This window comes from Numida meleagris, chromosome 3 (assembly GCF_002078875.1).
Source record: "Numida meleagris isolate 19003 breed g44 Domestic line chromosome 3, NumMel1.0, whole genome shotgun sequence".
Taxonomy (NCBI): Eukaryota; Metazoa; Chordata; class Aves; order Galliformes; family Numididae; genus Numida; species Numida meleagris.
In genome coordinates, this window is record NC_034411.1 from 97,954,904 (window position 1) to 97,981,541 (window position 26,638).

The following is a 26,638-nucleotide window of genomic DNA, read 5'->3' on the forward strand; positions in this document are numbered from 1 at the left end:
ATATAATCACCATTTTAAGAAACTTCAGTAAATACATCTTTAGAAGTTATGATCATGTTCATGAATAGAAGTAGTTGCTTTTTTTCCTACAGCTATCAAGTTCACAATTTCTTAAATCAAAAGCAATGAAACCAATAAGACCACTCTCAAAGTAGCCTTAGCAATAGATTAAAAAAAAATGAAACAAGAAGGAAAAAAAATAGACAAGCCATCAAAACAACAATAACAAAAGTCAGAAAGAAATAGAACCTAATAAGCAGCCTTTCTGCTTAGATTTCTAAAACATCCAGTTCTGCTATTCAAAACAGAAAACCATAAATATGATAAATATGAGAATACTTTCAGAAAGTAGATATTTTTCCTACTAACATACTGATATAGTTCTTAGAATATAAATGACAAATAAGAAAGCTTAGGCAAAATTCTTGATAGACAGAAAACTTATTTTATACATCCTGAAGTGTTTTTCATTTGTATTATTACTGTTAAGAAATCTTACACAAATACTGAAAAAAATACAACTTCCAAGCTAATCTACTTACTTTCTCGAATGTTGTCCCAATTCCACTGATCACTCTTAAAGAAAGGGTGATGCTTTATTTCTTCTACCCCATTTCTCCCAAGTCGCACGTCCCTGAACATAGCAATTAAGCCAAATTCACATTGGGAAAAAAAGCACTTGTTTTGTTTTTATTATAACTTGCTCACACGCAGCAAAGAAGCTGTCAGTAAAGATTTTCCGTGTAAAACACATTAATGGTCAAATTAAAGAAAAAAAGAAAAACACACCAACCAATGATCCGCAGTTTCTCATATGAAAATGTATTTACATAAAAATATATAATATCCACTCTTCCAGCAACTGCTTAAATGTCCAGAAGTTGGAGTCTGCCACGTGGGGAGTAAAGCAAGAAAGAGAGCAGTAAGGCAAAATCTCAGAAGAAACTCAAGAGAAAAACAAAATCCCAGCACCCTAGGGGAAGAAAAAACTGCCAAGGGCCGACGTCTGCCAAACCACATGACAAACCTTAAGACTCAAGTGAAGGAAGGTCTAACTTACTACACAGAAGAGTTATTCAAAGCTGAACTGAAATAAACATTTTAAGAATTCCATCCTCTGCCCCATAACTAACCCTGACACGTTTTTTTGCTGATATTTACAATAAAGTAAACCTCAAGTTCAAAAAGAAACTTCTAGTTTGACCAAATGAAGTCTCTCTTAAAACTATGTGCAAGAAGAGAACATAAAATCCATGCGTGCATCAGAACTAATAAATCACAGGGTAGATACTTATTCCTTCTTGTCCCTTTAAGTGCCTCACCACTGATCACGCACACAGAAAGAAGGCATCTGTTTCAAATAAATTGCTTGAGCACTGCATTAAATATAAACAGGAAGACAAACACACGTAGGGGAAATAAACCTCGCTGCACTCACGTTATTCAATTCTGCTCCTGTTTTCTCTCTGCCCTACAGCTATTGAGGGTTAGAAACACTTAAAGTATATCTTTCCTGAGCAACTGGTATCATGCTCAGCAGAACAAACAATCCTCTCTGTGAATATAAAAACAATTATAAGGCAATTTATTCATTTACGGTCTTTTGTGTTTTTTTTTTTTTTTTTTTTTTTTTTACTGACCCCTCACTCTCTACAAGCTGAACATTCGACTGCAGCCAAATTCAGGTGACACATCATCAATCCAGAGCTAAATTTGAACCTGTAGCGTCGTTTTCTTTAATCAGAGAAATCTAAGGTAACCTCTGCTTTCTGGCACTAAAGAAAATTTAAGAGTTTAGGTCAAGAATGAGCTTACACAGATTAATATCAATAAAAAAACTCAGCTCCATGAAGGGAGACCTCGATGACTGAATATATAGCCAAGACAACATCCTTTTTCTCTATTAGCTATACTTGTCGGTTAGTAACACAAATTAAAGGAGAAAAGTTTGGACATTCGACAAAATTTCAAACAAACTAGACAAGTATATGCTTGTTTTCATAAAAGTATGTTTTCATTTTTTACAAGCAATGTCATCACTTCGTCACAACAATTTGGACCTTGTCTTTTGGGGCTTAAAAACTACTTCCAACCTTACAGGTCTGTTGCTCTATTTTACCCCATGCCACAGCTGGGAGGATTTCTTCAGCACAGATTACATTGTATCAAGAGCTGCCAGAACCCCTCAGAGAAATAAAATGCAACACCTAGAAAAATACCCTATAAGAAAAAACAGTGTGCGGATGATTTTGCAGAGGAGAATTAAAGAGAAATCAGTTAAGTTAATGGAAATTCATTTTTATAACACACGTCTTAGTACTATCTAAAACAGAAATAGAACCAAAATAATACATGCACTTACCTGTCAGTTAAGAAGGCACAGATGAGGTTCTTTGCATGCTTAGAGATTTCTACATCATCTGGGAAATGTAATGAGTTCTTGTGATCCATAATCTTACTGTATGTCCCTACTAAAGAGTCTGCATAAAAAGGAGTATCACCTGAAAATAAAATAGTAAACTGACTGTGATTTTGGATAATGTTCAAGTAGTGTAAGATGAAAACAAAAAAGAGGTACCAAATCTACAAGTAGTTTTGCCTAAAGCTGTTTTTTAATGAGGGAAATGGAGAGAATATGCAGAGTACAGAATAATATACTACTAAAAATGTTCCTTTGACAAAACACCTTCATTACACACTAAATTACACGCTTTTCATACACGAATCACTACCACAGATTTTTCCAAGTGATTTGCACATTTTGTTCTACCTGCGTAGTGTCACCATTTTCTAATTTACCCAGTGGGTGACACTTACATGTAACCATCTCTTCATGCTCCATCATGGGTGTAAGGGACTGAAACTCATTAACAATTTGCCAATGCACATTCCTTAGAAAGCCTCCACCACTGCTCTACTGAGAACACTTCAGAGGCAGAAGGACCAGCCCTGCCCCTGGAGCTGCCCGGGGGGCCTTCAGAGCACGTTAAGCACTGCTAAACCTACACTCACTAATCTTGCTTGCTGTTGAATCGTATCAGCTTGAGGGCCCACATTAGCACGGGCAGGGCTGACATTTTAAAAGCCGCCCTTCTCATCCGAAGCTCTGCAGCATAAACTTCAGTTAATTTTAGTTTCTTTGCTGATCTAAACGTAGAACTTGACAGTAAGTTGAACATGAGCCAACAGTGTGTCCTTACAGACACAAGGTCCAGCCGCACCCTGGGCTGCACCCGGCCCAGCACTGCCACCGGGGGAGGGGAGGGGCTGTCCCGTTCTGCTCTGCTTGGTGCGGCCTCACCTCCTGCACTGGGCGCAGGCTGGGGGCCATGGTACAAAAAGGACATACAAGTGTGTCCAAAGGAGGGCTGCAAAGATTGTGAAGGGTCTGGAGGGCCAGATGTATGTGTTCATAGAATCATAGAATTGCTCAGGTTGGAAAAGACCTTCAAGATCATCAAGTCCAACCACAACCTAACCATACTACCCTAACTCTAACAACCCACCGCTAAATCTGGTCCCTGAGCACCACATCCAAACGGTTTTTAAACACATTCAGGGAAGGTGACTCAACCACCTCCCTGGGGAGCCTGTTCCAGTGCTCAACAACCCTTTCTGTAAAGAAGTTTTTCCTGATATCCAACCTAAACCTCCCCTGGTGCAACTTGACGCCATTTCCCCTTGTCCTGTCACCTGTCACCAATGAGAAGAGACCAACCCCGCTCTCACTGCAATCACCTTTCGGGTATTTGAAGAGAGCAATGAGGTCTCCCCTCAGTCTCCTCTTCCCCAGACTAAACAGCTCCAGTTCCTTCAGTCGCTCCTTGTAAGGCATATTCTCCAAGCCCTTCACCAGCCTTGTTGCCCTTCTTTGGACCTGCTCCAGCACCTCAATGTGGCTGAGGCCCCTCGGTGTGCTCAGCCCAGAGGAATATACATGCAACAATCCTACCTTTAGCCTCTTTATGCTATTTTGAGGCAAAATAAAAAATTAGCGCATGTTAGCTTGAATATAATTTCTAGACTTTCAATAAATTCATGAGGCTGCAATATCAGCACAGCTGTGTGCAAGTGACCAACTAACTGTTGCACTTTCCCTTTCCTAAACTTCCTCTTCCCGATGCTATTAGCAGCTACCAGACTTGATTTAATCCACAATTCAATACCACCCCAAAGTCACTCAATCAAAGTCACGTTAGGAATCATTCTCTAACCAACGTTTTAGCTTTTGCTTAAGAACACAATTAAAAGCAGCACCATTTTCATTAGCACTGCATCTATATTTAAAGCAGAATATCAAGATGCTTTATGCGTTTTCTTCAAAGAGTGAAGCTTTATAAAGCCATAGACCAAAACTGATACATAAATGAAAATACTTTCCACCAGTGGACGCAATACAGAGAGACTAAGAAAGTTATTCAAGAGAAAACCAAGCATGAAAGTCCACAAAGGCTTTTAAAAACTATGCAAACTGTCTATTGGTGTTGACAGGGTTGTTGTAGAACACAAATGACAGTGCTAAAATTGCTTTACACTAGATATTGTTATGAGGGTGAAAAAGAAGAATCTTCAACAGTCAAAACCCCTCCAGATTATAAAAAAGATATGGGCTTCATCAAAGGTCAGAGTTGGCCAGTATCAAATACTCTAAACTATCTCATAGAATCACAGAATGATAGAATCATAGAATCACAAAGGTTGAAAAAGACCTCCAAGATCATCTAGTCCAACTGTCTACCTACCACCAATATTTCTCCACAAACACCTCCAGGGACAGTGACTCAACCACCTCCCTGGGCAATCTCATTGGTGTCTGTTTCATAATAGCATGTATGTGGGAGTAGATCTGTCTTGAACAGCCTAATTATTTCTAGTTCAGTTACAAGAACCAGAAATGCTATACAGTTATCTAAGAGAAACTGGGTGTTTCTTCAAACACTGTCAAATGAATCTGACATGAGCCTCAAATACTGTGTTTGCAAACAAAGTCATAGAAGGAAATCATGTTGGTGCTGTTAAACAGGAAATACAATGCAGATTGGGATAAGAAGATGAATAAAAAATAAGCAAAAAAATTACAGGGCATAACTAAGCCCTGTAATTTTCAGTATAAAGGTGAAGCAGATTTCAAAAACATTACGCAGATAGAAAATCATATACCCTTTTCAGAGGCAGAAAGAAGCTCAGATTAACTAAAAAAAAAAAAAAAAAAAGACCGGAAGACTTCACAAGAAGCATGAAGAATAAAGATGGAATTCGACAGAAGGAGTACAGTGTTAATCACATGTAGGATTTTGGCAAGTCCAGAACTGCAACAGAAACAAAACCGTTATTTCACACCCATCTGAAAGTGTGAAAATCACAGAGTTAATGAAAGCAAATATTCCAGTTTAGAATATAAAGAAGAAAAAAATGATACTGAGTACTGAAGTAAAAAAAGTTGTAAAAATGGCATAGCTTCAAATCCTGTAACAAGATAGCCTGTGGTAGGAAAAATACATGAGATTTATGAAATGTTAGAAATTTTTCAATACAGAACTCCAAACTTTAGGAAAAACTACACCAAATACAAGCCCCTTCAGTTTAGCAACTCATACTGAAAGCCTGGAATAAAATCATGACAATGCAGTGAGGGGACCATCAAGGGGACCATCCTCTCAGATGCAGTAAAAAAAAAAAAAAAAAAAAAGCTCTGAGAAAACATTTCTAGGCATCTGTGTCTGATATTTTAATAACTGAAGAATTTCATTTATTGCTAGAACTGTTTACTAGACTATTAATTACAAAATATATTTTTTTATACGTCAAAATGCTTTGATTTCCAAAGACAAGGAGATTTCAATAGTAGCATATATCAAAGCATCAGAGAGGTTGTGGATGCTCCATCCCTGGAGGTGTTCAAGACCATGTTGGATGGGGCCCTAAGCAATCTGGTCTAGTACCAGATCTAGAGGTTGGTGGCCCTGCCCGTGGCAGGAGGGTTGGGAACTTGATGGTCCTTGGAATCTCTTCCAACCCATGCCATTCTATGATTCTATGAAAGTACCTTTCATGGCTCAGGATGCCAGAAACATCACATCTGCAATATTCCCAGAACATGCTGATTTGTACTTCTAATAATTACAAGCTCAATTCCCTATTTCTGTAATTGGGCTGTAATACCGATCTTCTGAGTATTTTAAGTTGCATGTGACTCATGTCCTTAACAGATTATACTCTATGTTAGTTGCCATAGCAATCCAGCGTATTTTATTGGAAAATCCTGACACAAGCACAAAAGAAAGAATCAAGCCATACTTCCAAAGACATTTTGACCCATCAGTAATAATTGCTAGTGCTGGGACAGGAAGAAAAACAAAACACAAAAACAAACAAAACAAAAGCAGTCCTGTCCTTCCCACTCTTTTCCCATCTCTGCATCCCTAACAACCCAATACTGCCCTGAAGATGGCACAAGCATTTACTGAGATTGTGAGGTAGTTGATCCAAGACAAAGAAATATTCTAAGAATTAGTTTTAAGGTGAACCAAGTCAGAGAACCAATCGCTGTGCAAGCACACAAACAGCTGTGACAGCATAAGAGAGTCAGAAAGCCAAGGGAACAGGAATGAAACAACTGCATCGGCCAGAAGTCAGAAGCTGTTAGACAATGACGTACAACCAGACCCTGGCAGCAAAGCGCAGAGAGGCACAGCACAGACTAAATGACAATCTTTTTAGCAGAAGAAATTGCTACTTACCAACTAGCATCTCAAAAAGGAAAACTCCCACAGACCACCAGTCACACTCCCGTCCATAGTAACCATCACCCCCTTGTGATTTCAGAACTTCGGGGGATATGTAGTCGGGGGTCCCAACAGCCGTGTCACAGCGCACCATACCTGTCTGTGCAACAGCAACAATTCAAACAGCTGTGTTAAAAGTGCTGCTCAGTCCTTACATCAAACTGCAGTTAGCCTATTAGTAGACCAGGAAAAAGAGAAAAATAAAAATAACCCAAGATATTTGGTTTGAGGTACACATTTGAAAGTTTGACTTTTATTCCAGAAACAATATGAATTGAAATGACAAATCCTGATAACCTGCTCTCCTTTGTCTACACCAAATCATTTCTCTTTATAACTGTATTTCAAAAATGTGCACATTTTGTAATATTACCCTTGGTTTCAATGTGAACAAATACGTGCCTCACTGCATGGTTCCTTATCTCACTGAATTCATGGAAGAGCTTCTGAATAACTTTGATTAGTTGAGTTAGGCCCCGCATAGCAGATACATAATATGTTTGCGTAAATTCAAACAATACATCAAATTATAGGTAAATTCTTATAGTCGTGCCTTAAACTGAAAAGCTATTTTAAAGAACAAGGCTTTAAGAAAAATAAAGTAAAATATAACTAAGTGATTTTTATTAATATAGTTGTATACATGGAGCGATTCTTTATCCTCTTTGCTTCACACTGAGAAAATGCAGGAGCTAAATGATGCAGAAACATCATTAGATACTCCAGCATGCTCATTCAAACTTAGAGCCTTGTTTCCTTTAATGAAATTCATTGCATTCATTCCAGAGAGACCAGATGGATAAATGAAATTAAATCCCGGATAAAGCTAAAGAAGTACCAAAAATACACTCATCTTCACCTCTGCCACTCAGCCTAAAGTCATGCCCAAATTATCTTAGAAAGTTCTCCATGCATTTTGCCATCACCTTTGGCTGAATATTAATACAGAATATTAGTAGGAACAACTGAAATGAAAATTCATATTTAAGGAAATGAAAAGAATCATTTTGCTTTTGGAACTGCATTTACATGTAAAAATTAGACACCCAATTACATTATTCTTTTCACATAGAATATGAACTGCCAGAAACTTTTATTTACGTATTAAAACAGAATCTGGGAAAGTATGAACCGGTAAGCCAAAACTAAAGTGATGATTAAATACTGCAGAGACTTAAGCAGTACTGAAAATCTCGTAACTGTAAATGTTTATTTTCTTCTACAATGAAGAAGAAGCTAAAGATGAAGCTAAAACATTAGGGAACTTTAACTTCTCAGTTACAGCTGTTGAACTTCTGTTTTCTATACTATGAACCAGACAAAGCACATAGCTCAATCATCTTGAGCTAAAATTATGAAACAACTCTTTTTAGACGAGTTAATGCATTCTTTGGACGAAGAAGAGTATGACATTTTCATCAGATGACACCATAGATGACATTAACACTTTAACACTGGTATATCAGCTAAAGCCCAACAGCTCCAAAATCTAAACTCAAGAACGCTCAAAAAAGGACCCGGCACATGACTAGAACAGTTAGCTGGTCATTCTACTAGCAACAGCACTCAGTGAAGTAGGACTGTGACATCTCAATGCTAGTGATGGGAGAGCCTCCAGCAGCCTCCACCAGCGGTGCATGTCTATGCCTTCCTTACCCAAATGCAAAACTACATCAAGAGAAAGCCTGAGACTTCTCCCAGTGAAGCCTGGCTGAAGCCACCCAAATCCCTCTCTCTCCAGGTAATAAACTTCATTAAATAGATGTCAGTGGAACAGTCCTGAAAGATTTCTCTGAAGACCACAGCTTCAGTCACAAGAACTATGCACTTAGACCAGCCTCATCATCTTGACACCTAAGCACTTAATAACATTCCATTTCCCATTCCTCTGTAATTAATACAGCAAAACAAGATCACCTTTTAATATTTCATACGTGTTAATGTTTTATGAAGTCTTATGCAAACAAAGCAAAGGTTCTGCCAAAGAAAAGCCAGCCCTATCCAAGTCAGACAGCTGCTACACAGTGACAAGAAAGCTTGTCAATGATGTTACGGATGCTGAAGAATTCCAAGTAATAACATTAAGTTTTCAGACAAGATGTCAAAAGACAACACAATGAAAGAAAAATATTTCTACAGGCAAAAGGGCTCTGTGTGCTAATGTCAGATTTCAATGGGATATATTTATCTTAAGCATGGAGAGTTGGCTGCGCATTCTCCCCACAGAACTCCCTACCTTCTGACTCAGGAACAGACCAAAATATACATTACTGTCTTATGAGAACATTCCCACATTTCTGTCCCTCTCATTTACAGAATGGTACTGTTAAAAAAAAAAAAAAAACACAACGACAAACAAAAACCAAAACCTTGGGTGTTGCCCTGTGTGTATTTTTAAGTACTGGATACTCTTACTACAACAGTCATACTAGCTTCTGTGATCTGGCATCAAAGCCAAGTAAACAGGGAAGTCCTCTTTGTGTGCCACAAGACATTTGGCATACTGTACATTCTGTGAGATGACTTCTGCATTCTGCACTTCATCAGCTGAAGAGATCTGAAGGGTGATGTTTTCTCTAGACAGAGTGTCAGTCCTGTGTTTCAAATACTAAGCCTCTGATGCCTGAACAGCACACTTAGTACAGCAGTTCTGATACTTTCTCTCAGTAGTCTGAGGCTACTCTTTTACCTGAGACTTTTCTCATCACCTCAGAAGATCAAGGTGAATCTCGGAACTCCCTCTGAGGGAAGCTCCTGTAGATACCTGGGAGATTTGAAGAACTACTACTACTACAAAAAAGGTTGTCAGCGAGACAGTATGTATTCACAGCTTAGGAAAATCTGGCTGCGAGGCTACTACGTTTCATAGCATCTTACAGAACTGTAACATTTCTGAGGGCAAAGCAGTTCTGGTTTCATCCTCTGGAGACCTCAGGTACACTTGAATGACTCACTATCTTGGAAGAAGGCTAAGAATGAGGATTTAATTCCCTCATTAATATCTTATCAGAGATCTTATCTTTTAAGAACTGGAGAGTGCTGGTGCAGACACGTCAGGATAGCACAGATCAGGTGTTAGTGCTGCTCTCAGGTTTGAGCACCACACTGAAGACAACGAACTGAAGCAAGAAGGATTCAGCACAGTTTCGGAAGAGCATCAAGGAGAAACAGGTGTCCTGTTCAGCAGAGGATCTGACCAGGTGGCCTCCAGAGACCCCTCCTCAACCATTCTGTGATTCTGTGAAATAAACTGAGTCCTAAGAAGAGGAACACGTTTATTCTTTCAGCTCAACTATCTGAGGCAGTGATCCCAAGTGGTAAATGGCTCCTCTTTTGGTCCTATTTCTTTACAACAGATATCCTTTAAGTCTGTGCTTTCCTGCAAGTTTGGTTAGCATAAGCCACAGTTACGTACTGACCTGACAGCACCAAGCAGTTTCTGCCTCTACAACACTTACAGTAGTCAGTCATGCAACTGTCTAGCTTACTGCTTACAGAAAACCTAAAGAACAGTCTGGTGAAACCTGCATTGGGATTCTTCTTAATTTCTACTAAACCTTTGAGGCCAACCCCATCCTTCACTCAATTACAGATATTCACCTTGTTGTGGATTAAAAAAAAAAAGCAGACCATCACAGCCAAGTTACATAAATGGCCAGTTCCTTTTATGTTGGAAAACATCACTGAAAGACAAAACAATTCCTACCACATACTAAGGAGGAATTCTGCTGCAAGTGTCTGGGCTGCCTTGGACAACAACTTAAGTGAACATTCATTTCAGTTCCCCAGCAAGTATTAAAAAAGTTTATCTTCCAAACTGTGTCTCTCACCAAACTGAAGCAGAGTTCTACTCAGTCTCAACAGCATGAGGAAGATATGCACAACTGCTAAAAGAACTCCAAGTCAGAAAAAAATAAATAAGTGTTGGGTAAGCATATATTTTCTAGAAATCATCTTGCCAACATCAATATTATGTTTACACAGCTGGGATGTGTTCATGTTTTGTAAGAAGTAGCATGAGATTTGGAGACAGTCCAGAGCCTCTCAACTTCTAAAGTTTCCTGTATAAAATATTTTTGCCATTCCACAAAGTCTGAGAAACATGAAGAACTTAAAATTTAGTGTCTTAAAAATTAACTTCTTTAGGAGATCACCAACTTGTTGATGATGCCTAGTATAAACTGGAGTTTGCTATAGCAAGAGATGTGCAAGCAATCTCACGTTTACAACATGATCAACCACATTTAAAAATTCCATTACTTTAGAACGACAACAAAAAAGCAGCTTAGGTTCACTACTTCTAGGCTCCCTAAAATAATACAAGCACCCTTTTTTGTAGATTAACATTGTGAAATTTTGAAACTTTTTTATTGCCCCTTCTGATGAAGAATATTTAGATTCCTTCAAGTCTCACCATCTAATTTGTTGTGCAGTCACAACAATAATTTAAAGACTAAATTAAGAGATTAAATACCACTTTTGACTTTTCTAGTTAAAGTAAATACTGTCCACTAAAATACAGGCAACTAAATAATGAAAGTGGAAGTAAACAGTTTGTATGCCCTTAGAATAACAATACCAGCACAACAGAGTACTCGATAAATAGCTGCATTTGTTCAACAGTAATATATTGACATTTGAAAGAAAAAAAAAAAAGAGCATTTCTAGATATAGTTGAACAGATATTAACGTAATGCAAATGCAAATTAAATAGATTTCAGAGATTATACCAAGTGCGGCCTAAATAATACAGAAAGAATCTAATACAATGAAGCAAATAAGCTTAAAAAGGATTAACAAAGGAACCTTTCAAAGGCATGATAAATGATAATGTACAATCATACACAGTTTATGAGAATCTGTCATAAACTCACAAGAAGAACATATTGTGTAAATTGCATGATACTGTTTGTCATGGAAGATTTAAAAGTGCAAATTACAAAGACAGCTTTATATCCAAGTCTCCTTTAGTAATACAAAGTAGTACCTCTGTCAAAAATACAGTAGTTATACTTATGCAACCTCATTAGAAAATTGCATTTGGCTGCACAGGATAAAATCTGGACAGTTAAAATATGACATTTTGACTAATGGCTAACTTAAATTTTAATCACTAGATCACATACCACTGCTGCCTTATTGTGACCTCATTTTAATGACCACTAGAGGATGCTATGAGAACAATTAGAAAAAAAAACAGACTGTATCTTGTCTATAAAATAATATCACTTGTAGAAAACTGCCCGCTTATGAATCGTTCCAAGGTTACTAATATTGAAACTAGGAGTTGCTTCATAAGCTTTTCAGACATTTGGCAAAGAAATGAACCCCAGAAGTTCACAAACACATGATTTCAAAAATGACAAAAAATAAATTTATTTCCTCCTCCCATGAGCCAGAACAATTTATTACAGACAATGTTCAACTATTTAAAGTACTCCTGTATTTAAAAATAGGAGACAAGGAACAGCTTTCCAACCAAGTGGACCATTTGATAAGTATTACTTTGGGTATCGTAACTCAGGAGAAAATATCCTTAGAATTAGAGTTTCATAGATGATAAATTATTCAGTTATATACTTACTTCATCCATTTTCATGCAAGTGCCAAAATCTGCCAGCTTCAGGTGCCCATGTTTGTCTAATAGCATATTGTCAGGCTTCACGTCTCTGTGTATCAAGCCCATGGAGTGAATTGCATCAAGAGCAAGAACAACTTCAGCTGTATAGAACTTGGCCCATTTCTCAGGCACATCATAATTGCTCATAAGGTTTACAAGATCTCCTCCTGGCATGTATTCCATTACCATATACAAGTATTTGTCATCTTGAAAGGCACAAAAAAGCTGTGACATAAAAAAATAGAATAGGAAAAGGAGCAATTACTTTTCAGAGACAGTTAGGAGAAATAATAAAGTACTTGAGATTTCATTAAACCTGGGTATACATTTTCTGGACTGATGTGAAATAACTTTATTTTTTATATTCAAATAATCTATGCTTCTAATTATGGCATAAACCTGAATTTTATTTGAGACTTCAAAAATCCTTACTTTCATTTTAAAGAAAATGAAAAAGATTTCCTGGTTACATCAGTAGTACAACTATCGAAATAACTATGTTTCTTGAGATAAAAAATATCCCTATGACTAAAAATGCAAAATATTAAATCCGAGAAAGCAGGCATCTTGCAACAATCTTAACATAGCTCAACAGTGAATAGTGCATTAGTCTGTTTCTGAATTTCACATACTATATATATAACATCTCCATGTATACTTATAAAAACGTATGTTAATATTGACTTTGTCCTAAACTAACATGTATATTGAAATGAGAAATAAAATAAATATTGTTACACAGTGTAAATAAACATGAAATAACAGTTCGATACGCATTGCAGCTACTATGCTTCCTACTGGCATGACAGTGAACTTAAGTATACCCTCTTTAAAATGTATTTCAGGCTTAGAGTAGAGAAGTTTCAGAGAATTTCACTCAGCGATGAAGTATGGGAGGCCATTAAAGGTAGGCAAATTACTAGATAAATAGGACCTTCAAAGAAAAATTTACTGTTCATTAGTGAAAGATGTGTTACAAATACATATTATTGATTACAGATATATATAGCATTGTATTTGTTTTTGCAAACGGCTAGTATATGAAATATATAACATGGACAAGTATTTGATCATTAAAGTCTAAATTAAAATCCAAAATAGTCTCTGTATTCCCACACATAAAGGTATTTATTTAACACAATGACAAATAGCAATTCTATGCCTTCATACAGCACTTTCAGTATTGGTCCTCAGTGATTTTATAAAATCAACACTATCTGCTTTCACCTCTTTTTCACATGAAAGAGGTGCAGGGAAGCTGTGTGATTTGTCCCAGTTTCTAGCTCAGAACAGGACCTACATTTTCATAAACCCAGCTCCAATCCCCCTGGACCAAAGTACTTAAATATATCACACCAACACACTTCATCACAGAAGGCACAATTGCAACTATATTTTAATTCATTTGACATGGACAGCCTGATCTAGTGCCTGATTTAGTGGGTGGCAATTCTGCCCGTGGCAGGGGGACTGAAACTAGATGATCTTTGAGGTCCCTTCCAACCCACGCCGCTTTGATTCCATGATTCTATGATTTACTATACACACGCATCTATTTATATCATGCTTGCTACACTATCCCTTGATAATTGTCATACATCTATTTTCAATTGCACATTTAGTTGAAATGAAAAAACTACAAATAGTTCCAGATGTTTGTCAAAAAAGCGCAGTAGTAAACTGATCTATTTTGCTAAGTATTTCTATTGAACACAGTAAGGACACAGAATGTGCTCACCAGAGCAAAACATCTAAATGAAAAAAAAAATCTAAAACACTGCTTGCATACATGAGGAATATTATGGAAAACACATGGAAAGCCTGAAGATTGTCTTTACTTTGCAAAACTACAGGAGCACAGCAATGTATCAGAGAGGGTTTAAATGTATTCATTATTTGACAAAATAAAGTAGTAACACTTTTTCACTAAACATATGCTTTCACTACGTACTTTATTAATTGGTGTAATTTACCAATTATAACAAATTGCAGTATTTACCACTAATCCTTCCCAAAGAGATAATCCAATTTACAAACACGATAATGAATACCATGAGATAGCTGCAAGCATTGGTGTTCAAGAACAGTTGAGGAAGTCAGCTCCCCATCAGCTGGGGATTACTTCGGAGCTGAGATGCAGTAACAGACCACTGAACAGAAGATGGTTTCAAGCAAAGCACTGATACAATCTTCTGTCTTGCAGGAGACCAGGAGTGTGCACTCCTCCATCTACATTATTGCAGCTGAAAAGCCACTAACAACTTGAAGCATTCATAATACTGAATTCTAGTTATCAACTAACTATATCATCAGGAAAGACTGGAAATAAAGCCGACATTTGTTTCCACATTCCTATACAGAATTCTTCTTATGTGGAAATATATCTTACCTCGCTGTTATTCCGAACAGAATCATAGAAACATTTTATTTGGAAGGGACCCTTAAAGGACATCCAGTCCAACTCCCCTGCAATGAACAGGGACGTCTACAGCTATACCATGTTTCTCAGAGCTCCGTCCAGCCTGACCTTGAATGTCTCCAGGGTTGGGGCATCCACCATCTCTCTGGGCAACCTGTGCCAGTGCTTCACCACTCTTATGTGGCTACTTCAGAATTCTGTTTAATTCCATTGTATGACGCATTTGAAGTTATGAAAATGCAACTTAATCTACTTTCTAACATAACCAAATGCACAAAACTCATTTAAATTGCTGTAAACACACATCTTAAAAAATTACGATCTGAATTTAAACTCATTACTTGGGTTTACATACAAATTCAAGAATAGGAAAGGTTTATGCTTTTATTACTATTATTGTTTAATGTTACACATCTTCCTTACCTGAACAACCCATGGACTATTGGCGAAGGCCATGATATCTCTTTCTTCCCAGAAAAAGGCTGAATCTGATCTCTTGATCATTTCGAATTTACTAAGTAGCTTCATTGCATAAACCTTCTGTGTCATTTTATGGCGAACCTAGTGGTTGAAAAGAAGCAACAAACTTTAAGATGTCTTACAAAAAAAATAAAAAATGTGTACCAACATAGCACATTCTTCCTATCTGCAAACTACTTGCTGGGATGCAACGGCTTGACATCTTCATACATTCAACATCTTCCAAAACTGGAAAGAAAAACCTGACAGCTGCTCCAAAAAACATAGCACGGGTGGAACATGGATGCCAAGTGAAGATATGCCACAGCTCGGCCAACTGCTGCAGCCCCAGAGGAGGAGTAGAGGGTCCAGCAGGAAGGACGTGCCACAGGGCTGTGGATGCTTTTGTAGGTAGATGTTTTACTGAAGGTGAACCTACGTATAAACACATGTTCTTTGTCCTGATGGCTACGACGATAAAAATGAAGGCTGTCTTCAGTAGCCTGCTTACTCAAACTGAAACCGATTAAAAAAAAATCTTCAGAATCAGAAACATTCCACCTTCCTATTAGGAGTGGGTCTGCTCTTTGCATTTTCTGAGTGAATATACCTACTTCAAATCACTCAACACTAGAAAACCAACACAATAATTATGGTTACAGTAGAAAATGTTTTTCTGCGCTCTGTTCAGAAATCTCATCATGTAAGAAGAAATAAAACTCAACTCTTTTGGAAAATCTCATCTGAATATGGACATGAAATGGAATCTTAAAACACAGGTAGTAATGTTAACAAAACACTAAATTAATACTACTTATGAAACAACCACTGTTTTTACATTGTTGAGTGTTCCTGGCATAAATCAAGGTGACGACCACTCATCTATGAGGTGTCTGAGTCAACAGAAAAAGAGAATTTAATTTCATCTTAAATTTTTGCATATTTTCTACTTCTTGAAAAATCAGTTAACATTTTTGACAACAAAATCAAATGGTTAACACCTTCTGCTGCCTTTTAAAACCTCAGGTTTAGTGGGATAAATCTTATCCTCCAAACTGTTAGTTCACTACAATGTCCAAGTTTAACTGTGTGACTTGAAATAATGTTTATTAGGCTCATTTTTTCCTGCATAGATCCAAGCATTTCAATTAATTATATCTGCAGTACAAAGCTTCACAGAAGCACCTATGTGAGTCTACCAAAATGGGAGCAATAGCCTACTGTTCCTGGGGAGCTGTAAGCATTCAAGCTGCTGCTTGAGTCAACAAGAAAGACTTATAGGAACAGAAGAAAAACTAAGATAAAAACAATCTTAGAAGGAGTGAAAACACGGATAGAAACAAGATTATCTATCAGAATTATCTACTGTTCCCAACCTACTGTTTCCAAATTTGGACCTTTTTCTTCTCAAGAGACGTGTAAAATTTTGAAATTTTAGTCTTAGCACCCTGTATAGTTTAACACTGGCCAACATCTTTATCTGTCTAACTAGATCAAAAAGCCTCCAACCGAACCTCAAAACAGCAACGCACTACCTACATGCTCTAAGAACATTAACAACTTGCTAGTAATGGTGCCTTGAAAGAAGATTTTGAAAACTACCTCCCTGCCATTTTCTAATCCCGGACAAGATTATTTACAAAGAATTGGTAGTATGCCACACACAATGCTCCATATCATAGGGCTTTTGTAATCCTGTTCAAAAACAGAAGAAGCACAAAGAGAAGCAACCTCAATGAAAATATTGTTTAATTGCAAAAGAATTTTCTGTGAAAATACACATAAGTCTCTAATGCATTTTAGTAGTTTATGGTTCCTAAAAGTTGTGCAGCCTTGCCTGGCTGTGGTTAGTAAAGCTGCCTTCATTTACAATAATAATTATCTCCAATTACCCAGAAAAAAAATCTCCAAAATTCAGCACAGCCTGAAGAGAGCACGTGCATAGGAGGAACAAAAGAAACTGATCATCTCTGTTCCCCTATGCCATGTGTACACCTCTCCAAGGAAGTACCATCAGGTTATTAGTTGGCTACATTGTTTCTTGAAAATTTCAAGATGGGTTCACTCTGGCTGACTGTGCCTTGGCATGCCTGGCAGGTGAATAGACCAACCAGTGATTGGAGTTCTTGTATCACCACCATGGCCTCTGAAGATGTTGGCCGCTGGGTTCTTTCTCCAGAGCTATATTTGTGCATACACATATTGGCTCAAATAGCAGATTATTCACGTATTAAACTGTCATGATGCTTCAATTTCTTCCAACTGGTTAAATGAACTGCCAAATTTAAACTGTAGCTCACCAGAGTAACTCTTAAAATAGGTAGGAAAATCCCTTCATGCCATCAGCATAAAGTAACATGGCCTTGTTTAGCTTATGAAAATGCATTAAGAAATAAGAATCTCCTTCTACTCCGCTTCATCGGGGACAGACAAAACCATATCAATCTACCACTTTCAGGAAACTAGTGTGCAGAAAATACATCCATAATTTCTACTGTATTCACATTTGATGATAATCCGTAGGCCAAAAAAAAACAAAAAAACAAAAAAAAAAAAAACAGCAGATCGCATACATAGTATTGACAGTGGTACCAAATTTTTATCATAGAAGAAATTGAAAACCCTAGGATGGAGTTGTGAAATGAACTCTCAGGCTTTGAAATAAGCACAAATATCCTAAATTACTTATTAGAGCCATAAGAAGTTACAGATAAAGTATGAAGTTCACCTCCTGAAAAACTTGCGGGTAATAGACCACGACTGCTTTAATAGCACTACTACATCAGCAGCGGCTGGGGAACAAAACCTCACATACAAAGCATTTCCTGGAAAAAAACCAAAGCAGCACCTGGCTACGTGTGCTATGACAGTCACTGGTTTCCAGTGCCAAGAAATCCCACCATATTCAGACTGTCACCCAGCCCACCCTTCACTTCCCAATTAGAAGGAGCTGGCTAGCTTTCAGTTCCAGCATATAACCATGTCAGTCTGCTGCGTCACTGCAGCGTTACAGTGCTGTGCAACAAGACCGGAGCAAAGGAAATGATAAGAAGTTTCAGTTTCAAACCAAGAGGATTTTTCCTAAAATAAAAGCAGAAGCAGCACTCAGGATGTGCTTTCATTAATTCATTTTTCTGCATAAACCACAAGCAACATATTTAGCACCATAATTCAATTTTTATGTCTGCTCTAGACACCAAGCCCTTTTATTCATGCCACTACGTAAGAGAAGTGATCTGGCTGCAGACAGGAAATTCTTAGCAAAGGAGAAGGCAAGCATGGAATTTAATGTTTCTGAGTTCTCAGAAATGCCATACTGGAGCAGAAAAGTAGGGGGAAAAGAAAACAAGAAGGAGGTCATAGCTGAATATTCTATACTATGTGTTAGCATGCTCATTTTTTTTGTCTTGTTGTGTTTAAATCTTACAAACACTTAATAAACAATCATGTCACATACATAAATGTATCCACAATGGCACTTGCTGATAACATGATATTCATGAATTTTACTCACGTATTCAAATGTTTTATTTATGGTTCTTTCTGCGTTTAGCCCCCAGTGAAGCAAATTTCTATTTTGATCACAGAATGTGTTGCAAAATTGATTACTGCAAATCCATCATCTGCAACTGTGGTATTAACATTACAAATGGAGTAGAAATAGATGTAGCTTAACTCAATAGCTTAAATTTGTATCATACCTTGTGAGGCAAAAAATCTAGGTATGTAGGCTTTCATCACCAGCTAATGTTAGTTCAGATCGACAGTTGTATTTATTAACCCACTGTTTTTTAGCTGTAAGACATTACAACATCATGGTTTCTACTTGTTACATTCCAGAAAAGGAATGTTAAGTTGGCATTAAGTGCAGATGAGCTCTATGTGAACACAAATTTTGGACCAGAGTTAGACATTCTTAGCTTTTTTTTATTCTGGGACTTCAAGGGACAACTTAAAGAGAACAGAATTAAAAGCAAATCACTGTGACCAAGTTACTGTGGATTTCAACATTCCATTATAATGATTAACCAAATGAGAACTGAAGTTAGTCTTCAGATTACTCCAACTACCAAGCTGCAGGACTCACTGCTGTGAACAATTACCTCTGCTTTAGAACTTTACAAAGGTATGCATGACACAGTGCATTAACAGAAAAAAAATTTTCATTCCAAACCAAAACAAATTTAGAATTTGTATTTAAAATTAAATGCTAACAAGCAAATTAAAAAAACTTATTCAATAATTTACAAAAAAAACCAAACCCTTAAATGCTCACAAATATACATAAGGAAACAAGAAAGAAAAAGCAAACAACTTCTGTTACTGGTACTCTCCTTTACTCATTTCCCTCACTCCCCAGTAGATGGAAGAGGAACTTCAGTCCTTACAATATGATTTTTTTCTGATTTCTGCTCAAGCACTAGGTAAAGGAATATCTCAAAAGCATCTCTAGTAGACGCTACAGGTGGAGAACTGTAATGAAAAAAAGTCTAATAAAATAGTTTAAAATGAAACATTTGATAATCAATGTAAAGACAGAGAGGCCTAAGAGCAGACTGCTTTGTTTCACAGCTCCCTGCAGCCACTTTTTCTCAAGTACACAGGGTTTTGCTGACAGTTTTGTTTTTCTTTTTAATCTCTTGCCAGCAAAGACATAAAAGCAACACACCCATTAATTCTTTAAAGTCTTGATCAAAAACATCATCTCTGGAAATATCCCTCTTTATCTCCAATAAATTCTTCTGGATAGAAACAAAAGTGCAACTGACCCAAGAAGAAATAGGGAAGAGGGAGCTACATTTCCGTGTTGCCACACTTGGATGAAGTTGGTTTAAAAATCAAAATATATTAATAAAACCTCTGATTCAATTTTGTTAACTGCCACATTAGAATCACATCTAAACTTGCCATTTATTGATCAGGCACAGAAACAGTGTTAGGCTAACCACAGCCTTCCCTTACTCCAGTTTTTATTTTACCTTGAAAGACAGGTTACGCAGCCAGGAAGAGTAAGCAAAGAGAAGTTTTACCTTTTTACACTGTATCAAATCATAACCAGGGATCCACTACTTAACCCATCTAACCCGCCAAGACTCTTGTAAATATTTTGAGACAATACTGTTCTCTTCAGCTTCAATTCCTGCAAATTAGTTGCTCCTCTTTCCATTTATCGGCTTCGCACCTGTCCTCCTCTACAAATGCCTACACAGAAGATTAGTAACGGATCAGGTAATAACCAGTTACCTTTTAGCTCATGGTAACTTGTTCCTGGCATTCTCAGATTCCAATTGCTGCTTACACCTTCAGCATACTTCAAAACTGACTTATCAGTCCATCTCATCTGCTCACACTGTTGTGCTCTTTATCTCACAGAATGACTTGGAAGTACTGGATAAATCAAAATGACACGCAAAACTGCCTGGACGTGATACAGTGAAATGTTCCTGTGTTTTGTTTTTAAAACAGAATTTCTCTGCAACATAAATTTTAAAAGTAATCCAACTCCAACAGTAGATATTATATGGGATGTGCTGTTGGGTAGAAAATATTAAGAGAATAGCCTCAACAGAATAAAAAAACACAACCTTGAATCATATCAGTTAAATACAATGCAAGCATCACAACTACAAGTGTAAAACAACAGTTTTTGCTGCACAATTAACTTATTCGTTAATTGGATGATTTCAGACATTCTTATATGGTGATGCTTGTGACCAAAAAAAAAAAAAAAAAAGTTGTCATGAACTACCAGTTCCATTTCGCTGAAACTATGGCAAACTGTTTTCCAAGTTCTTCCCATCCAATCTATCATGTTCTAAACTTACAGGTATTGCTTACTATGCATAGAAATGACCTCAGGATAGAACAAAAATGTTCGCGACTTTAACACTCTCTGTAAGAATGCATTCTTAGATATAAAGCATGCAAGAGCGAAAAGAGTTTTATTACAGCCATAAATCTGTTTATCAGTAAATCATCACTTTCTTACCAGCTGCACTTCTCCAAAAGCCCCTCTTCCAATCACCTTAACAACATCATAGTCTTCAGCTTTCATTTGTAAAGCTCGAATTTTTTCCACAATCTTCTCATCTAAAACAAAAGAAATAAAAGGTGTGATAATGTGTATAGTAACAAAACAGTCATTTTCTGTAATATTTGCCATCTAGAGTCAAAACAAGACATTTTTATCTATGTGTTTATAGCCTTCTTGGCAACTTTTGAAATCTCTAGTCACCATGAAAAAGCTCCTTTCAGAATCATTTGGCAAACAATAAACTATAACAATTGAAATTTCTTTCAGATTTTGCCAGTTCTCATTCTACACCTCTTATAATCACAAACAGCTTCCAGAAAGACCCTGGTAATGACAAGAAATTTTCAGACATTCATTCATTGACATACGCTGTGCTGCCATGATCAATTGACACTCCATCAACAATGCAGGAGAGTGAAGCGTCAGGTGCATTCATAAGCACTGCAGGTGCAACCTGCTCCTCCACATCTGGACGGCTCAACAACAGTCAAATCATGAGGAATACAAGACAAGAACCTTCAACTTCAGGCTAGATCATACAAGGATTTCAGATCGATGTTTTTGTTCCATATGACATTGTAATTCACTTTTAGTATGTTTATATATCTTCTGGCCCTCTCAAAGTGCTTTCTATAGTGTTTGCTGCATGTGTAATTCTGTATTTTTTAATATTAGATCTACAGTATTATGCTTGAGGATCCTCTGGTGCAATTTTCAGCAGATAAGCTCTTTTCTTTTGAGGGGGGGTGGCAGTTAAGGGAATCTGAAAAGAAAACCAATGAAATTCTGACCACTGACAAATTCCAAAAACACGCAAGGTCCAAGACTTTAATTCTGTAAATGCAGCATGCTAGTGAATGCACTCCTGGCTAAACACATTTAAAAAATCCGTTCTTACTGCAAGGACAAACAATAATGGAAGCAATGAATGGAATCCACAATACTGGAGGTAATCTGTCTTGTTGTGCCAAGTCTTGACACTGCCCCCACACATATTTATAGGAAGAACATAATAAGGGAAGGAAGCTTGGCCTGATCAAGACCCCTACCAGCAAAACATATTAAATTGTATGAAGAGCTGTGGATGCTTACATTCTGAGAGGAGTAGATGCATATATTGTAAGATTCCTGTTTAGGGTCAATGACTATGGAATTTGATCCTAAGAAAGGAATTAAAAGGGACTTCAGACTTAATGGGGGAAAAAGGCATGAGAGAGACAATTAATTCTGTATGACTTTAAGATGACATTGTCAGTGGGAAGTTAATGATAACGAATATCTAGTAAATAGCTTAACCATTCCTACATACTCTTGAAAAGCATCCTGGCAGGATACAAGTAATCCAGGAGATACCTGACCATCAACGAGATTTATCTTAATCCAAGTGAGCAACAAATCTGGTTGGGGAGACACTCAATTCTGCTGCTCACAAACAAGGAAGAATTGACGAGGGATGACAAAAATCACTGTCAGCCTTGGCTGAATCAAGTGTGAGTTGGTGGAATGTAAGATCCTGAGAAAACTGAGGAGGGCAAGCAGCAGACCCTGGACTTCAGGAGAACAGACCACAGCTTGTTCAGGGGGCTTACAGGCAGGATCCTGTGGGAAGTTGCTATGGAGGGTAGAAGAGTGGGTTGATCTTTGAAGATGACGTGTTCAGAGCATAAGAACAGTCTGTTCTAGTTAGCTAGAAATCAAGCAGGCATGGCAGAGAGCCAGACTGGCTGAATGGGTAACCTCTGCCTCAACTCAAGCACAAAAAGCAAAGGTTTGAAACACACAAACAGGACTAGGCTACCCAGTATCCAGCAGGCATATCCCAGGCATGCAAGGGCAGAACTGGGAAAGCCAAGATGGAGTTGAAACTAACCAGGGTTACAAAGGGGAATGAGTGTTTATATAGTAATAAAACAAAGAATGAGGCAAATGTGGGCCCACTGCTCTCAATGGCATAGTGGATTTAGTGGCAAAGGACATAGAGATGAAGGTAACCATACCTTTTTTGCTTCTGACTTTACTGAGAAGGCTCATTGGCCACCCAGCTCCCTGAAGCAGAATGTGGGACAGCGAAGCAAGGAGCAAACTTGACATATCCTGGGCCATGATACAAGACAGAGTACATTTGAGGGTGCTGAAGGAGCCAATCAACACTTAGCCAGCTGCTCTTTGTCTCTGAAAGGTCACTGTAACTGGGGGAGACTCCTGATGACCGGGTAAAGGTCAAGCACTACGTCTGTCTTGAAGTTAGAGCAACAAGGACAATCCAGAAAACTACAGGCTGGAATCACAGCCTAACCTCACTCCCCTAGAGAATGGAGCAAATCCTTCTGGAAGTCACTTCCAAGAATACAACAGATAAGAAAGAACAGCAATGGTCAAAATGGATCCACAAAGAATTAAACCATATTTGATCAATTTGATTGCCTTCCATGATAAGAAGGAAGAGCAGTACGCATTTCTGGATTGTGGTATGGCTTTCAGCACAGCATCTCAATGAACCTTTGTAGCCAAACTGGGGTGACATGGGAATGCACAGAGAAATTATAAGATGGGTGGAAAATTCAACAGAGGTGAGTGGTTTACCAATCCAACCAGTTGCCGGTTACAAATGGCACAACTTAAGGACTGACATCGATCACTGTTTTCACTAATGACCCACAAGATATTATCAGTCTCCTCTTTACTTATTCACTGATAAGATGGTAGGGAGCACTTGACACACGAGAAGGCAGGGCTGCCCTTCAGAGGGAATTGGAAAGGCTGAAACTACACAAAGATTAACAACGCCAAATTCAGAGCCTTGTATCTGGGATAGAACAACATACAGTAAGTAGTACAGGCTTGCATCCATCAGCCAGAAAACAGTTTGAGAAAGAGGCCCTGAGAGCTCTAATAGACAACAAGATGAACACATAAACAAGCATTAAACCTCTGCACTGGCTGTATACCAGGCTGTTTTGGTAAACGCATAGCCAGTAGGTCAAAGGACGCAATTCTTCACCTCTTTATTACTTATGACACCACATCGGGAATGTTGTATCTAGTTTTGGGCTCCTCAGTGCAATAAAAATCCTAAAACATTCCCTGGCTGATGGAAGGCCACCAAGACACTCGGAAGGTGGGACCACACAATGTACTCTGAGATGACAGAGTAGAGAAAGAATCTCCAGAAAGAGAGTGGTCAGCAAGGGTGCAGACTGTCCAGTGGAGCTGCAGAAACTCCATCCTTGGTAAGTTTAAAAATTCATCTGCACAAGGCCCTGAACAACCTGACTTAACATCTGAAGTGCCTTTGGGAAGAGAGCTGGACCAGCTGACCTCGACAGGTCCTTTCCAATCTAAACAACTCTAAGATCCCAGGATTCTGCTGGCTTTCACTGCTGCTAGTATTGTGGAACACGTATAAGCAACTACAAGTTTCTTCTTCTGGGGAAAAGAGTAGGTATGAGGGGGAAGAGGAGATTAATAATAATAATAATAAAACTTCAGAATAAACAGGAGAATAATCTGTCTGTAGAGCTGTAAGGATAAGGGCAATTAATCTTAGAGCTTGAGAAATGTGCGACATTTTGTGTACCAATAATATTGTGAAGAAATCCAGACTGCTAACAGGAAAAGTTGAGAGAATGTTTTCTATAGCAGATCATGAAAGCTCAGACAGGAAGTACATAGAATCATAGAATCATAGAATTAGCTAGGTTGGAAAAGACCTACAAGATCACCTAGTCCAACCATCCACCTACCACCAACAACCCCACTAAACCATGTCTCCCAACGCTATATCTAAACGTTTCTTGAACATCTGCAGGGACGGTGACTCAACCACCTCCCTGGGCAGCCCACTCCAGCACCTGACCACTCTTTCAGAAAAGTAGGATTTCCTAACATCCAGCCTAAATCTCCCCTGGCGCAACTTGAAGCCATTCCCCCTCGTCCAGTCACTAGTTACAAGAGAGAAGAGGCTGACCCCCAGCTCACTACAACCTCCCTTCAGGTAGTTATAGAGAGCGATGAGGTCTCCCCTGAGCCTCCTCTTCTTCAGACTGAACAATTCCAGCTCCCTCAGCTGCTCCTCATAAGGCCTGTGCTCCAGAGCCCTCACCAGCTTCGTCGCCCTCCTCTGAACACGCTCCAGGGCCTCAATGTCTTTTTTGCAGTGAGGGGCCCAAAACTGGACACAGTAAAACAGGCCAGCAACAGTGGTTATCCCACATCAAATGTATTATTTTGTTCATAATGCGAACTAATTCTGCAATCTGTGAAGAAAAGACTGTGCCTAGAACCTTACTTAAACACAAATCAGAAGCTTTGGCACACGACAAAGAAGATCAATGCGAATTTACAGGAAGCAGCAGTAGAGGAGTATATAGAGGAGCAACATATTTCAAGTCGAAGATAATGTGCTGTTCTCTGATATCTTTGAACATAGAACATTACGTCTCATGAGGGAAGGAAATAACATGAATTTATTTTCAAATGTTTCTGTGATGTTTCAAGTGTTTTGAGATGTGTGAGATGAAATAGCACAGATTTAAATACGTAAGGCCGGAGGGCAGCCCTACATAGCTCCATTACTGGTCAGAAACTCAGAGGAAATTGCATTCAAAATATAATGCAAACATTATGAACAATTCTAACACAATCCCAGAGAAACTCTTTAAACATTCGACATTGTAGCTAAGCAAAGTATTATGTAAATTAAATATACATTATCTACAAGTATATATAATGTATATATATGTAAACAAATGAGATGCCAACATGGAATTCTACTTTTATCACTGCTGTGAAATGCCAAAGATGGAATAATGCTACTTATTCCACTAAGATTTAATGATCTTAAAAAAAAAAATTCAAAAACCCATTAATAACAAAAATCTAAACACACAGATGTTTTGGGGTAGTTATATATACGGACTTTCTATTTTTGCATAATGTTTAACAGATAGGAAACAAATAAAGCATGGAACTAGCTTGAAGCAAAAAACAGGCTGCAAGAAGGCAAGTTCAGAGAAATCCTGAAGCAATGTCATATTTGCAGCTTGCTGATTTGCAGCATGCTGAATCATGCTTTTGTTCATGTATCATGTAACATGATCTAATTCAATGTATGGGAGACCTTTCCAACACTATACTTTTGCTACTGGATTGAATTTTCAGGTTACATGAAGCTTAGTTTTAATGCACAAATACCAGAGAGTATATCTTACACTTTTGTGAATTTGCAACAACAGAAGCCCAGCAGAAGAAAAATACTAAGATAAAATGGAGACATTATGATGGACTGACGGCCTAGCCTTAGAATATAACTGAATCATATA

General features: G+C 37.9%; 1 protein-coding gene across 2 annotated transcripts in view; it reads right to left on the reverse strand.

Moving 5' to 3' along the window:
* The window catches only part of ROCK2 (Rho associated coiled-coil containing protein kinase 2), a 99,437-nt gene that overhangs the window by 26,743 nt on the left and 46,056 nt on the right, over window positions 1-26,638 (reverse strand). For both annotated transcript variants that reach the window (XM_021389692.1, XM_021389693.1), the window contains exons 3-8: window positions 21,273-21,373; window positions 15,248-15,385; window positions 12,370-12,630; window positions 6,741-6,885; window positions 2,363-2,501; window positions 543-634 (exon numbers count right to left, since the gene is read on the reverse strand). In XM_021389692.1, coding sequence (XP_021245367.1) covers window positions 543-634; window positions 2,363-2,501; window positions 6,741-6,885; window positions 12,370-12,630; window positions 15,248-15,385; window positions 21,273-21,373 — 876 coding nt within the window. The remainder of the gene's footprint in view (window positions 1-542; window positions 635-2,362; window positions 2,502-6,740; window positions 6,886-12,369; window positions 12,631-15,247; window positions 15,386-21,272; window positions 21,374-26,638) is intronic.